The sequence below is a fragment of the Rhea pennata genome, chromosome 1, assembly GCF_028389875.1.
Source record: "Rhea pennata isolate bPtePen1 chromosome 1, bPtePen1.pri, whole genome shotgun sequence".
NCBI classification, from domain to species: domain Eukaryota; kingdom Metazoa; phylum Chordata; class Aves; order Rheiformes; family Rheidae; genus Rhea; species Rhea pennata.
The window spans coordinates 85,726,349-85,742,452 of record NC_084663.1 but is presented as its reverse complement, the minus strand read 5'-3'; the positions used below and the strand labels follow the sequence as shown (position 1 = coordinate 85,742,452).

At 41.3% G+C, this 16,104-nt stretch overlaps 1 protein-coding gene across 1 annotated transcript; it reads right to left on the bottom strand.

Annotated features, from left to right (window-relative positions):
• Nucleotides 1–2,143: 2,143 nt before the first annotated feature.
• Nucleotides 2,144–2,808, bottom strand: LOC134138318 (olfactory receptor 2A5-like). The gene is given in 2 exon segments (XM_062571843.1): nucleotides 2,144–2,451; nucleotides 2,454–2,808. Coding segments are annotated over 2 exon segments (663 nt in total).
• Between the last annotated feature and the right edge of the window lie 13,296 nt (nucleotides 2,809–16,104).

The following is a 16,104-nucleotide window of genomic DNA, read 5'->3' as shown; positions in this document are numbered from 1 at the left end:
CTACCTCACCAGAGGTAGTTCAGAGCATTCCTTTTGGCAAACTGTGCACAATCACATCTTGAACCACTTAGTGGATACAGATGTTTTCTAAGGATTATTCTGGTGTGATGGGCCTTTCCTTTGTTGGCTGGATACAAACACAGGAGACGATAGGGTACTGGAAAAGGCTGAAACAGTGACCTTGGAGGGAAGTATGAGACTTAAATAGGTGTGCTTCTGACAGTTTATCGGTGTGGAAATAACTTGCTCTTTTCTTGTTTCTGCTGTATTCTGAAAAAAAGAAGATTTTAACTATGTTTTTGAAAATAAACAACATCTTGTCCTGTCATCTATTTCTCATTACACTGAAGTGATTCCACAAGCCAGGAAATCTTAGTTACCCACAAAGGTTGAAAGGGGCAGCTTGATTTTCCTTCTCTGCAAAACTTAGGAACTTCCTCTTGAAAGTGACTTCATATCATTAGTAATCCAGAAGATTAAAAAAAATAAATAAAAAGCAAATAAAGTCTTGTCAGAAAAGAGAGATTATTACTTCCTTTCTAACGATATGCTGCAATTTGAGAATTAAACTGTTCTTTCTGCTCATGCAAGGGGAGTTTACAAAAGTATAAAGGAGCAAGTATATTGGAAAAGATCAAGATCAAGGTGTTGAAAAGAAAATTAACACATGGAAAAGAATATTAAAAAGTGCTCCTGCAAGGGGAACTTCAACATGAACAGGCAATGGACTCTTTGGTTGTTCAGTTTGCAATTCCATGCATAAAGGGTGAGTGAAATAAAAGATTCACTTTCTTTACTTTCTCTTAAATTCCTAAGAATAAACTCAGTAAAGTTACTGTAATGCATTAAGTAGATTAGTTAAGCTCCTTTTACTACTAATATTAGAAATTAGTGCTATCATTAAATTATTGGAAGGAAAGTTTCCTCTCCCTCCTGGAGCCTGTCTCTGAGATGGAATCAGTCCTTTTTTTCCATTTTCTTCCCCTTTCTTTCTCAAGATAAGGTGGAGTTTGCCATGGCCATTGATAAACATGCTTTCTAGAGTGTGAGGATCCGGACTGTTCTCTCTAAAAGAAGGAGATTTCCGTTCTGACCATGCAGTGCAATTGGAGAAGGACTTTCTGGAAATACACCTTTTTTCAGGGGGCTAGATTCATCTCAGTGCCCTCCAAAGCACTGGCAGATGTAGGGTGAGTTCCTGCTTCCTGATGGCCGTGCAGGGCTATACAGGAAACTCTGCCTGTACTCATGGGTAGATTTCTTCCAAAAAGTGGACAGCTAACCCTCTTAGATACTGAGTTTTCCAACGCAGTTACTTCCTCCCTGAAGGCTGGCGCTATATATGCTTCGCAAGGCTTCTTGAACATATCTAGCACATAGGTCCTTGCACATGGCTTGTGCTTTATGCTTCACCCTGATACACTATCCTGACAAAAACAGTCCCAATCCGTTGGCATCAGTCCTATTAATCATTATCCTAAATATTAGGTAGATTTTTAGTAAAAGAAAGTTGAGGTTCAACAAATTTTAAAGCATAGTTCTGCATTGGAATAGGCATTAGGATTTGAAACCAAAAGGTTAAAAGTTAAAATGTAAAGTAAGTAGTACTTAGTAGCAAAACACTTACCTGCTTGGTCTGACATCTAGAACTCAAAATTCAGTTCTTGAGATGTTTGAAGAACTCAGGGAATTTATATCATGTCTGACTTTTAAATGCTCCTTAAATTAAAAACTTACTCCTTTCTCTCTTCTTTGTAGATTTTCTAGTTCAGCTGCTTACAAATGCTGTTTCAGTGGCTAATATCCTGGGCATGTTTTTGAAGCATTCCACACTTGAATACTTTCTTAGGAAATACAACAAACTCCCGTTTTGAGTCTACCTCGCTCAGATTGTTATGATCCTTTGTATCACTTTCACTATAGCTCCTTTCACCTGCTTCTTCCTCAGACTGAATATCATGGGACTGAACAAAGAGATGATGATGCTATAGTAAAGAGAAACCATTTTGTCCTGATCTGGTTTACAGCTAGACCCAGGTCTCATGTGCATGAACATTGCACTACTGTGAGATAGTAAGACCATTGTAAGGTCTGAGGCACAGATCGAAAATCCTTTGAGATGTACCACAGCAGTAGGAATCCTTCAGATGGCCACAAGAATTTGGATGTAGGAGATCAGGATCAAGCAAAAAGGGCAAAGAAGAATAAGAATGCCAATAACAAACACAGTAATTTCATTCATGTGGGTGTCAGCACAAATGAGTTTAAGGAGTGCCAGGATATCACAGTAGAAGTGATTAATCACATTTGGGCCACAGAACGGCACCTGCAAGATCTAAACAGTATGGATCATAGCAAGAAGAAAGCCACATATCCAAGCTGCTGTTGCCAGCCCTATGCAAATTTTATGATTCATGTTCAGAGTGTAGGACAGTGGATGACATATTGCTGATCATATGCCATGACTGCTAATAAAATACATTCAGTAATGCCTAAGGCCAGAAAGAGGTTCATTTGAAAACTACACCCAGCAACAGAAATAATTCTCTTAGGATTCGAGAGGTTGGGCAGCATTTTAGGGACAGTGCTAGATATGTAGCAGATATCTACAAATGAGAAGTGTTTCAAGAAGAAATACGTAAGTGCGTGGAGCTGGCAGTCCAGCCAGGTTAGTACCAGTATGATCATACTTCCCACCAGAGCAAGGGTGTAGATGACAGTAAACAGCCCAAACAGTAGAAGCTGCACTTCTGAGCTACTGGAGAGACCCAGGAGAGGGAATTCAGTCACAGAGATTTGGTTCTCCATCTTTGCTTTTTGCTACTTTTCTAAAATGGTAGAAAAAAATGTCATGTAAACTGCATTACCATGTCGAATGTGAAGATGAATTTAAGAGAGGGGCTATCATGAGTTTCCATGGAAGTATTCTTTGGAATACTGGAAGTATTCCAAATATTCTTTGCCAATTAGAACAAGCCAAACTGAGCATATATAGCAGTATAAATACAACATCATTATATGTTAGTGATGGAAGAAACAGAAAAAAACTTAAACCTTCTGCATACACAGTTCCTATAAAAAAGTGTTAGGGCTAACAAATGTTCTATCAAAATCATTGAAAAGTGTAATTTAAGATCACAAACAATAATTTATCTTCTGTTATTAAACTAAGTCTTGTAGCTTTAAAAGTAAGACATTTGTATGAGAATATCAGCTTTAATATAGAGAAAAATATTTTCTAAATGACAAGTATTATTACTTGGAATTGATAATTAAGAAAAAAGTGAAAGCAATCCATTGCTGAGTCCTAGTATAGTGTTTATTTTCTCTTTAGATCTTGTTTTTTTTGAAGATAAAGTGAAAAAGGATACATGCAGATAATAATCCAGCCGTCACAACTGAATTTTGATTCAGACAAAACAGTAATCTCAGTTAGTACAAATTTTGCTACTTGAAGGGCTCAAAAGCCTGTCCTGTAATATGAATGAAGATGAAAGATGTTAAAAATATTGAAGTTCTTATATTTTATTCTTTGAGTCATCATTAGTTGATCTAAAATTGGAGAATAACATTCTCATTAAAAAAAATGAAAGAATCTTATCATTATTCTTTCATTGTTTATCCTGAGGATATTCAGAAGACATCAAATCAGATGGTTTATTAACCTGCTCACGTGCAGCAGCATCATATCCATCAAATGAAACAACCCATTTAACTTAGAGCTTAGATTTAATTTCATGCTATGAGATGAAAAATAGAACATGCCTAAGTAGAATACTATATTGTGTAAAGACTAAAACACAGATATGGCAATTATCATGATATTAAGGAAAATTAAAGGTAACACCTCATCATATTACCTACTGCTTGAAGAGAAACTATTTCTCCTCCATTAAATAGCACCACAGAACTGTGAAAATTTGTCAAATTCATTATTTTTATTTCAAATCAGTACTGCATTTCTAGACAAGTATATTGGAGATGTGACTCAAATATGACAATGCTTAGGCCCTTAACCAATTGAGTTGTAGGAATATTTCTCTAATGTCACTGTAGAGACAAATAATGTTGAAAAAACTTAATCTCTGTAGAATTTTGAAATCCTATAGGATTTTAAACAATAATCTGAAGTATAAATATCCTGTTAATTTATTTATGTCTCAGGAATCTGGTCCTTAATAAACTTAACAAAATAGCACTGAGATTCACTCTTTATAACCTGGAGAGTTTGAATATGCATTGGAGAAGACACTCGTAATCTTTTCTTGGAATGTCGTTAAGAAACTTTTCAACAAATATTTGAAAGAAAAGATCTCAAACTGTTTAAGATCCAGTAGATCTCCGATTTGACTCACGCACCTCAATAAAGGTGCAATGGTGATGTAAGGTACAAAGAAACCATGACCATGTGCTTCTGCATCTGGGATGACCATTAAGGAACAGTTCTGAACAGCAAAAAATTAATTATGGATCTTTATTCTAACTTCTCAGAGCAGGAAACCTTCCAAAGAATTTTAGGTCCACTCTTCAATCAAGGTACAAAAGAAGTTCTCAGAGAAAAGAAAGCCGTAGCAAAAGAATTCCTCCACCTCTGAAAGAAAAGAACAACCCTAAAATAGTTGTTTGTATTAGTGTTTATAGTGAAGGAGCTTGGGAAAGTTTTATACTAGGATCTTCCTTTAATCTCTTTAACTGAAGAGTGATTTAAGGTGGTTATAGAACAAACAGATAAAATGAGCAGTAGCATGCTCCAAGGATGTTAGCCAAGTATCTTCAGGGGATTCAGGAATAAAATAGCTGAATAACTACCAGGGATGTGTGACCTCTCACTTAGCATCATGATTCCTGGAGAATGGAAGGTTGCTGCTGTGACACCAACTTTATAAAGTTTTTAAGAGTAACTATGAAACCACCAATAAATCTGGATAAAATAGGATCTTCCAAATATGTAATTCTCAAGGGAAAAGAAAGTCAAGGAATGAGATCTGCAGTCTTAATGATGAGAGAAAGGAGTCCAGATATAGGCTTTTATCTGTGCTGGTCTGTATGTGCCCCCTGTTGGGAAAGCGAGAAGGTGGAGTATTCAGCAAAGACACTGAAATTAAAGTAACTTTAATTTCTACTTTAAAGTGATTAAATTGGAAGATGTTACGGTATATACAGATGAACCATTATACACAGAAGTCACTAAAATAGGATGATACTCACGCAGAAGTTCTGAAAAGAGGAAAGGTTTGAATTATCAACAGTAATTCAGTCTGTGACTTCTCACTGAAGCCTTTCTTAATACCTGAGTATTAGGCAGTGAGAAAAGTGGCACCAATTGTTTAGAAGGATCTGGAGGAGAGCTGGCAAACTTCAGTTTGTCTGTCCCAGTAATGTCTATACAAGGCAAATTGGTAGACATGGTAATAAAAAGAATTAATGGATACCTGAATAAAAAAGTCTATTTGGCTTCTCAAGAATTCTGCCTTACATTTTTTCAAGGGTCAGCAAAAATGTAGAGGAGGATGGGTGAAGGGATTTTATCAGCCACCTTCTCCAGAACCTGGAGATTCTTCCTTCTTGGCCACTGGAGCCCAACCCAGAGACCTAGAGGTCACTCTTTCCATCCCAGGCTGATGACTGCATCTGCTGCTTTACTCTTTGCAGGTTCCACCAGTGATGAAGCTGAGTGTGTATCCCAGCAAGGCACACACGTACCCACACACAGAGGGCACTAACACGGCTGGATACACAGAACCTGTGCTGCTTTTGACAACACCCACATATAGCACAACGAGAACTCAAAACGTAAGTATAGGTAGCCCAATCATGCTGCTCCTCTCTGGTTGATCAGGTATGAGGTTCACTAGTGAAAATATACGCCCCCATACTCTGGATTCACAAGTTCAAGCACACTTTAGATCCCTCAGATATCAGCATGGGCCCTCAACCCATCCAAAATCCATGCCCTGGGTCTTTGGGCCTCTTTCCAGTATACGGATCCCTTCTATGTAGTCCAGCTTGAACAGAGGCATGCACTCACCCTCTTATTTCACAAGCAGCTCCATTTCCATGGATCCCTTGAATACCAGCACAGATTCTCAGCTTGTCTAATATCCGTGCCTGGAATGTAGGCTCCATTAATCACCTCTGGATCAAAGTTAGAGTATTTTCAGACTCCTACTTGGCCAGTTAGTCCTACTTACCCCCTCCAGTTGCTCACATCCCAGATTCATATGTCCCTATGACCTGCAGTTCCTCCAGTTTTTGATGCTAAGACGCTTACTTGCTGTAATTGCTGGCACCACAAACACCTACAATCCTATGATTTCAGTAAGGGTTCAATCAGTAAGGTTGGAAGGGACTTCTGGAGATCATCTAGTCCAACCTCCCTACTCAAGCAAGGTCACCTAGAGCATGTTAGACAGGGTTGCATCCAGGCGGGCCTTGAATATCTCCTGAGAAGAAGACTCCACAACCTCTCCGGGCAACCTGTTCCAGGGCTCTGTCACTCTCACTGTGAAGAAATTCCTCCTCACGTTCAGACGGAACTTCCTGTGCTTCAATTTCTGCCCATTGCCTCTTGTCCTGTCACATGGCACAACTGAAAAGAGTTTGTCCCTGTCCCCTTGACACCCTCCCTTCAGGTACTTATACACATTGATAAGATCCCCCCCCTCAGCCTTCTCTGCCCCAGGCTAAACAGGCCCAGCTCTTGCAGCCATTCCTCATGGGGCAGATGCTCCAGCCCTCTGATCATCTTTGTATCCCTAAGTGGGACTCTGCAATACCTCCATGTCTCTCTTGTAGTGGGGAGCCCAGAACTGGACACAGTACTGGCTACCCCTCTACTCAGCCCTACTAACCAGGGCTGAGTAGAGGGGCAGGATCACCTCCCTCGACCTGCTGGCAATACTCTTCCTAATGGACCCAAGGATACCTTTGGCTTTCTTGGCCACAAGGGCATATTGCTGGCTCTCTGTCAGCTTGTCATCCACCAGCACTCCCAGGTCCTTCTCTGCGGAGCTGCTCTCCAAAAGGTCAGCCCCCAGCTTGTACTGGTGCCTAGGGTTATTTTTCCCCAGGTGCAGGACTCTGCACTTGCCCTTGTTGAACCTCATGAGGTTCCTCTCTGCCCAGCTCTCCCAGCTGTCCAGGTCTTTGTGAATGGCAGCACAGCCCTCAGCTGTATCAGCCATACCCCCCAGCTTGGTATCATCAGCAAACTTGTTGAGGAGACGCTCTGTCCACTCATCCAGGTCATTGATGAGGATGGGACCCAGTACTGAGCCCTGGGGAACTCCTCTAGCCACAGGCCTCCAACTAGACTCTGCATCACTGATAACAACCCTTGGGCTCTGCCTTTCAGCCAGTTCTCAATCCACCCCAGTGTCCAATCATCTAATGTACACTTCCTGAGCTTATGTAGGAGGATGTTATGGGAGACGGTGTCAAAAGCTTTGCTGAAGTCAAGGTACACAACGTCCACTGCTCTCCCCTCATCTACCCAGCCAGTCATTCTATCATAGAAGGCTATCAGATTGGTTAAGCATGATTTCCCCTTGGTGAATCCATGCTGGCTACTCCTGATCCCCTCCTTTTCCTCTATACACTTGGAGATGACATCCAGAATGAGCTGTTCCTTCACCTTTCCGTCACAGGGATGGAGGTGAGACTAATCAGCCTGTAATTTCCTAGATTCTCCTTCTTGCCCTTTTTGAAGACTGGAGTGACACTGGCTTTCTTCCAGTTCTCAGGCACCTCTCCAGTTCTCCATGACCTTTCAAAGATGATGGAGAGCAGCCTGGCAGCAACATCCGCCAGCTCCCTTGGTACTCGTGGGTGCATCCTATCAGGGTCCATGGATCTGTGAATGTCAAGCTTGCCCAGATCTCTAATCCTATCCTCCTCAACCGAAGGAGGAGTCTTCCTTTCTCCAGACTTTCTCTCTTGTCTCCAGGCTCTGGGATTCTTGAGAGCTGCCCTTAGCAGTGAAGACTGAAGCAAAGAAGGCATTCAGTAATCCTGTTTTCTCTGTAGCCTTTGTCACCAGGGCCCCTGTCCCATTCAGTAGTGGGCCCACATTTTTGCCAGTCCTCCTCTTGCTGCTGATGTATTTGAAGAAGCCCTTCTTGTTGTCCTTAACATCCCTTGCAAGATTCAGTTCCAACTGGGCCTTAGCCTTCCTCGCAGCATCTCTACATACTCTGACTGCATTCCTATAATTCTCCGAAGTAGCCTGTCCCCTCTTCCACATTCTGTGTACTTTCTTCTTCTGTCTGAGTTTTGTCAGGAGCTCCTTGCTCACCCATGCGGGTCTCCTGCCCCCTTTGCTGCATTTCTTGCTCATAGGGATGCACTGCTCTTGAGTTTGGAGGAAGTGATACTTGAATATAAGACGGTTCTCCTGGACCCCTCTTCCTTCTAGGGACTTAACCCATGAGATTCCTCCAAGTAGCTTATTCTGATTCCCAATACAGGCACTTCATTCACTCACTTGTGTCTCTCCAGTTGTTGGCACCTAGACCTTGTCTCACACATAGAATAGATCAAGTTATCATGCTTAACCAATCTGATAGCCTTCTATGATAGAATGACTGGCTGGGTAGATGAGGGGAGAGCAGTGGACGTTGTGTACCTTGACTTCAGCAAAGCTTTTGACACCGTCTCCCATAACATCCTCCTACATAAGCTCAGGAAGTGTACATTAGATGATTGGACACTGGGGTGGATTGAGAACTGGCTGAAAGGCAGAGCCCAAGGGTTGTTATCAGTGATGCAGAGTCTAGTTGGAGGCCTGTGGCTAGAGGAGTTCCCCAGGGCTCAGTACTGGGTCCCATCCTCATCAATGACCTGGATGAGTGGACAGAGCGTCTCCTCAACAAGTTTGCTGATGATACCAAGCTGGGGGGTATGGCTGATACAGCTGAGGGCTGTGCTGCCATTCACAAAGACCTGGACAGCTGGGAGAGCTGGGCAGAGAGGAACCTCATGAGGTTCAACAAGGGCAAGTGCAGAGTCCTGCACCTGGGGAAAAATAACCCTAGGCACCAGTACAAGCTGGGGGCTGACCTTTTGGAGAGCAGCTCCGCAGAGAAGGACCTGGGAGTGCTGGTGGATGACAAGCTGACAGAGAGCCAGCAATATGCCCTTGTGGCCAAGAAAGCCAAAGGTATCCTTGGGTCCATTAGGAAGAGTATTGCCAGCAGGTCGAGGGAGGTGATCCTGCCCCTCTACTCAGCCCTGGTGAGGCCTCATCTCAAGTACTGTGTCCAGTTCTGGGCTCCCCACTACAAGAGAGACATGGAGGTACTGCAGAGAGTCCAGCTTAGGGCTACAAAGATGATCAGAGGGCTGGAGCATCTGCCCCATGAGGAATGGCTGCAAGAGCTGGGCCTGTTTAGCCTGGGGCAGAGAAGGCTGAGGGGGGGATCTTATCAATGTGTATAAGTACCTGAAGGGAGGGTGTCAAGGGGACAGGGACAAACTCTTTTCAGTTGTGCCATGTGACAGGACAAGAGGCAATGGGCAGAAATTGAAGCACAGGAAGTTCCGTCTGAACGTGAGGAGGAATTTCTTCACAGTGAGAGTGACAGAGCCCTGGAACAGGTTGCCCGGAGAGGTTGTGGAGTCTTCTTCTCAGGAGATATTCAAGGCCCGCCTGGATGCAACCCTGTCTAACATGCTCTAGGTGACCTTGCTTGAGTAGGGAGGTTGGACTAGATGATCTCCAGAAGTCCCTTCCAACCTTACTGATTCTATGATGCTACGATTCTGTGATTGCTCAGTAAGTTTTACAGACACCTTCAAAAATCTATAATACTTGAGTTCTCTTGCTTCCTGCTGCTTATTAGTTACAAAGTTCAGGTTGGCCCTCTTCAAAGTTATGCCTGTAGTTTCTTAATGGCCGATCATCTAGTGACTGAAGAATTTAAATCTCGGCTCCCTTATCAGGTTTGTGTCTCTGTGATTTTGTTTCTCACTCTCCCTGTTACTTATTATTTATTCCCTTGAAGTGAAAAGGTCCTTGGTCTGATAACCTTAATGAGACAGATGTTCTCACATTCTATAACCTTTTGCATTCCCCCACTTGTATACTACCCCCTCTCTTCTATAGAGCCTTGCCTGACTAAGAATTCTATGGCATCCCTTGCATGGGCTGCATGCATAGGGGCAGGAGCTTGTCTATATGAAGTGTTTCCTGGACAGGGTGCAAGGAGGTGCAGTGTAATGTCCCATAGATGACCCAACAGCCATGACCCCTTTGAGGCAACACAGTGTGTGAGGTGCTCAAGACAAATAATGCCTCTGTAGGAGTAACAATCTGTATAGGCAAGTTCAGTTGTTTGGCTCTGATAGCAGCCTCTCTTTCATGCCCAAAGTCATGGGATATTGATAGCTAGGTGGATTCTGTAGTTTTGATCCCTTTCCTGCAGATGTGAGTGAGCTTACTTCATGGCTGATTCTGCGCTCACTGCTAAGTTATGTCACAGCACTGAAGATCATGTTAAGTTTACTTCTTAGCTTCTCAGAATCAGTCTTAGCTCAGGACCATTTGTAATGTTAGTCCACATTACACATTCTTTCACAAATCTTAGGGCAATTGGTGGTCTTTTTTTCCTAGATAGGGTCAGCACTACGCTTTTCCCGTACTTCTTCATTTACAGTAAGCCATTGTTCAGGCTTTGCTGGGAGTATTTATAAACATGTAGGAGTATGTTATGGCAACTGCTGCCATAGATTTCTCAATCTAACCTAAAGAGCTGCTTCCATCATTTAATGGGTTGTAAATCAGAAATTGTGATTCAAGATGAATACATGCCTCTCAAATTACCTGTATTACTCAATCTTATACACCTCCTCCTCAAACCTGAAGGAAAGAGTCATTCACTGGTAACCCTTCCCCCCATCTTACCAGCAGTTTACATACTGAAAAAAGGGGGAAATATTGCTGAAATTTACAATTCTATGAGTCAGTCGAGTTATTTCTCTTGAAGTTCTGGTTCTTCTAAGGATTACCTTGTAAAACAACTCAAGAAGGACCCAACAAGGCCATTAGTTATTATATTTCTGACTAAAGGATTTTCATACTTGGTTACATGCTGATCTTCCTTCAGTACAAGGTTCTGTGTCTACTTGGAAAACGTTAATGATGTAATCAGGTATATTTGTTGTTCTTTTTCCTGTGCTCCCAAAGCTATATTGCCTGGAGCTTTGCAGGTATTTGAGTAAGTCATTCCAGCCTGGTTTACTGCAGGATGTTTTCTTGTCTCTGGGTAGTTACAGTACAATGAATGTAGAGTGATCAAGTGAACTGTACCCTAATTACATCTATTGAAAGCAGAGAGGTGGGAGTAAAGTGATACAAGTCTCATCCTTTCCTTCTCCTCAATATTTCATAGTGAGAAATCCCCTGACAAGCAGCAAGGGCCTGATCAGATTCTCATGATGATGTACAGGAGGGAAGTATCTTAGCTTCATCTGGTAAACCTCAACATCTCCATTGTTCAGTCTTCCACAATAGCTGATCTCAGTCTGTGGTGGTTCAGTGGTTAATTTAGAGAGGGTTCAGCACAGATTAAAGCACAATTCCTGCTGCTACGGTAAATCGCAGAAGCACAGAACGGTGAGGTTGGAAGGGACCTCTGGAGATCATCTAGTGCAGCCTTCCTGCTCAAGCAAGGTCACCTAGAGCATGTTAGACAGGGTTGCATCCAGGCGGGCCTTGAATATCTCCTGAGAAGAAGACTCCACAACCTCTCCGGGCAACCTGTTCCAGGGCTCTGTCACTCTCACTGTGAAGAAATTCCTCCTCACGTTCAGATGGAACTTCCTGTGCTTCAATTTCTGCCCATTGCCTCTTGTCCTGTCACATGGCACAACTGAAAAGAGTTTGTCCCCATCCCCTTGACACCCTCCCTTCAGGTACTTATACACACTGATAAGATCCCCCCTCAGCCTTCTCTGCCCCAGGCTAAACAGGCCCAGCTCTTGCAGCCATTCCTCATAGGGCAGATGATCCAGTCCTTTGATCATCTTTGCAGTCCTATGCTGGACTCTCTGCAGTACCTCCATGGAATCATAGAATCAGTAATGTCTCTCTTGTAGTGGGGAGCCCAGAACTGGACACAGTACTCGAGATGAGGCCTCACCAGGGCTGAGTAGAGGGGCAGGATCACCTCCTTTGACCTGCTGGCAACACTTCCTAATGCAGCCCGGGATACTATTGGCCACGAGCCTTGTATCTCTGACTCTCCGCAGCAGGTTTGTGATGGTGATGTCTTAAAATGATTTGAACCTCCTTCCCTTGTGGTGACCCCCTTTCCAAAAAGTATTTCTGCTGTTACCTTTAATGCTCAAATTATTGAGGAGAAAGGACTTATGCTTTGGTATACTTAAACTGTAAACTGAGTCATCTTGTGCACCCATATTGCTGTCTTTCTTCAAGGGCAGAATCTTTAAGGATGTCTAGGAGAGCCCCAGGTCTTTAGAAATTGCCTCTATTCCCTTGGATCAGGGTCTTTATCTGCGCGTCCTCGGAAACACAGACTCTTTGCGAAGGTGAGAATTATACTGGCTGATCCTGAATTGTCCTGTCCAGCCAGCTCTTCTTTAGAAGCAAGATTGATGGGATTGTCTACTGATGGGAGGCATGAGGAATTTATCATTCCAGTACACATAAATTATTTACGTTATTTACAAAGTTAAGTGTTGTTCAGGAGTAGGAGGTAAAGGAGGTATAGGGAGGGGTATGAGAGGACTGAAAGGAAATAAAGCAAATAAAGCAAAACAAGGTAAGGTTAAAATTTGCACCTTTTGTTCTTCTCTTTAGTTCATCATTTTTTTCTTCAGTACGTCAAATTTTGCTACCTTGTTCCACAAGATTTGAGTCTTTCTCTAAGTTGAGGTTAATTCTTCACAGTGGTGTGTTTCTCTTTTATACTTTAATTTTTCACATGTTTGAAGGTTCGATTTGTGGACACCTTGGCCTTAGCCTGATTCTCTCAGGTTTCTTACCTCTCTCTATATATACTGCTCTATAGCCAATGTAGCTTGTTGATTTAATACTTTGAAGTGATCTATTACTTACAGGAGGGCTGGTACATACTCTTGTAAGCGTCTGTTTACCACAAGGTACAGGTCCCACCTACCTGTTTCCCTCTGTCTGTATCTGTTAGCCTGCCTGTCAAGTCTTACTGATACTGCTGGAGAAGCACCCAGCAAGTCTTCTTTTCTCAGAGGCTTAGTTCCTATGACAGGTCCTCCTGTGATGTAAGTTTAATCAGGGAAGAAGTACACAACTCCTGCCTGGAGTTAGATGTCCAAGTGGTTGCTTTACCTTAGGCTTTCTTCTAACCAAGTACCTCACCTCTGTTAGACTTGGCTTTCTTTTTGAATTTCTTCCTCACTGCTTTCAGCCTACATCAAAAAGAATAATATCAGACAAGCTGAAACATCCTATGCATTACAGAACAACAAATACTCCACTCTCAAAACATCCCATGTGGAAACTCCATATAGTGCTCCATCAAGACATACACAGAAGTGTAGGTTTGCCAGGCTACTAAGTAATATAAAGCAGTATTTAGTTCATCCCAGTGCCACCTCTTCTGCCTTAATCTTTGGTACAGGATTATGAAGTGTCCTAATACTGGGCTAATGAAGTTAGTGAGTTCCTTCCAGAGAGGATTTGCTTGTCTGTTTTTTTCTGCTGTTTGGGATGAACTCACATTTCTTTCTGTATTATAATGACTAGAGCAACTGTTGTTTTTACATATAAGTGAGAGTCTTATCTAGATTATTGTGAATCTCACAAGTATTGCTCCTTGACACATCTTTATGTTGGAAGGTGCTAGGCAAATACTCAGCAACCTAGATTTCTATGAGAACCTCTGATCAGTCTACCTGGTTCCCAAAATATATCAAATCCTTGTTGAAGATTCAGCCCTTCTCTTTAAGATAATTAGGTGGGCTGAATGAGGGACATAAAATAACATTAGATCACATTCTTAAGTAAGTCAGAAGCTTTGTTAAGGAAGTGGAAGGATAGGGCTCAGATTTTGAGGGATAAAAGGAGGAGAAGACAGGTGACAGATTGCAAGGGAGTCTTTTTGTTTCAAGATCTGAGACAAATTTCATTAGAATCAAGAATCAAGAGTCAAGAATCGTTAAGACTTCACCTTCTATTCTACCGACATGTGGGCTTTTTCAGTTTGCTTTCATGTGATTTTTAAAAAATGACTTACAGGTATGACCACCACCTGCCATATGTGGCATGAAATTAAACTTTCACTTACTGTATGACTCCTGTGACACTGGGAGACAATAAACCATCGTGATATAGACAGAGAAAAGAGAAGAGAAGCTTTTCCCTCCAATCAAATCTGTGATTCACCTGTATGTAATTCATATGACAGACCTGTATTTGAAGTGAGGACAAGCATATTCTTGCTGAATTGCTCATTTCACAAAATACTATCTAGAACATTAATGCAAGCCCTCACATTCTGTGTGACAAGCAACAATACTGAGAAGAAGAAATTTAACTTTGGTGATTTTCTTTCAGTTAAATCTCCATTTCTAATAATCTCCAAAAAGTTTCTCCGTGTGTTTTGGAGGAAAAACAGAGATTTGGGAACAGATCTTTAAACATTTCATGAGGAAATATGGTAAGTTGAAATATTAACTCAGTAGGAAAAAAAACCAATGAAAATATTTAGAAATAAAAATCAGAAACTATCCAGGCAGACTTGGCAATAAGAAATTAGAAGAGAAATAAGAAGAGGTTTTCTTAACAGTCAAACCTATGTTTCTTCTAAATATGTAATCCCACTCCTGAAAAAAAAAAAAAAAAAAAGAAGTAGGTAAACTAATACTAAGTGAAGGTTGCTCTGGTTTTGCTAGTACCTGATTAACATTTTATAGACAGAGATATATTTCAAAAAGAGTTCAATGCTGTCCAGCAGTCTTTGTCAGTGTCTCAGCTCATCAATGTCATTATGAGCTATATCTTCAAAAGGAGGGGATGAGTCCTCTCTCTCAGTCTCAGAGGTCCTGTTGCCTGGTGCATTAGGATTCCAATCTGAAAATGTGAAGGGAAGGACACTGAGATAAATACACATTCTGTATGTATAGCCTTTACATGGTCATGCAGCTGGCAGCGTGGGCTATCAATTTTCTCTCCCAGATGTGAGAACTATGGATATGCATGACTGTGAATGACCTGAAAATACGTTGTCTCATCCTGCTTCCCCCTTCCTACACACGTACCCCAGCATCACTCATACAGTTCCCAGAAAACAGGTTACTGATCTAACTTTGAACATTTCAAATAAAGGCAATTCTTCAGTATCCCTCAATAACCCATCCCATATTTTACTGCCTTAAGTGTTAGAAAGCCTTTTGGTTTTTCAAATGAGAGTTTGTCAATACAATTAAGCAGATTTGTATGAAATCAACGGAAGATGAAATTCACAAAGACACTGAGAATTATTCTATGTGATGTAGAAATTTATGTAAGAATGTGCGTAAAATAGAAAAGAATATAATCATAGTCTGTTTAAAAAACGTTCTATAATGTTTCTCTGATCATTTTGAATCCTAAAATATTTTGTTTTTTCATGACTTTAGCCTGTCAGATATATGTATCACTACCCCAAAAGGTGACGTTTAACCACTGATGAAAGGTCAGAAGTTGTTCGAAGATTGTATTAAGTGCACAGAGAAAGAAAAGTCTATTTTTACTATTTTTACTATTTTCTTTCTCTCTTTTTTTCTTTTCTTCCTTTTTTTTTTTTTTTTTTTTTTTTTTTTTCATTAACTGGGCCTGATGAAATTCAATACTAGGATAAACAACTAGTTGAATCCCTCTTTCATTCACTATCTACTGTCTTCAAGAACTCACAGAGAACAGGTGGGGCTCTGAAACACTGGGAAAGTGTGAACTGCTTATCTTCAGGCAGGTAGGAGAAGGGAAGAAAGGAGATTAGGAATTAGAGAGCATTCAACTTCAGTATCAAAAATATGAGAACAAATAAATTACACATAAGGTGACAGAAGAAAAAGTAGAGGTAGATAACAGCTATTATGGATTTATCAAAAATAAATCAAACAAGATAA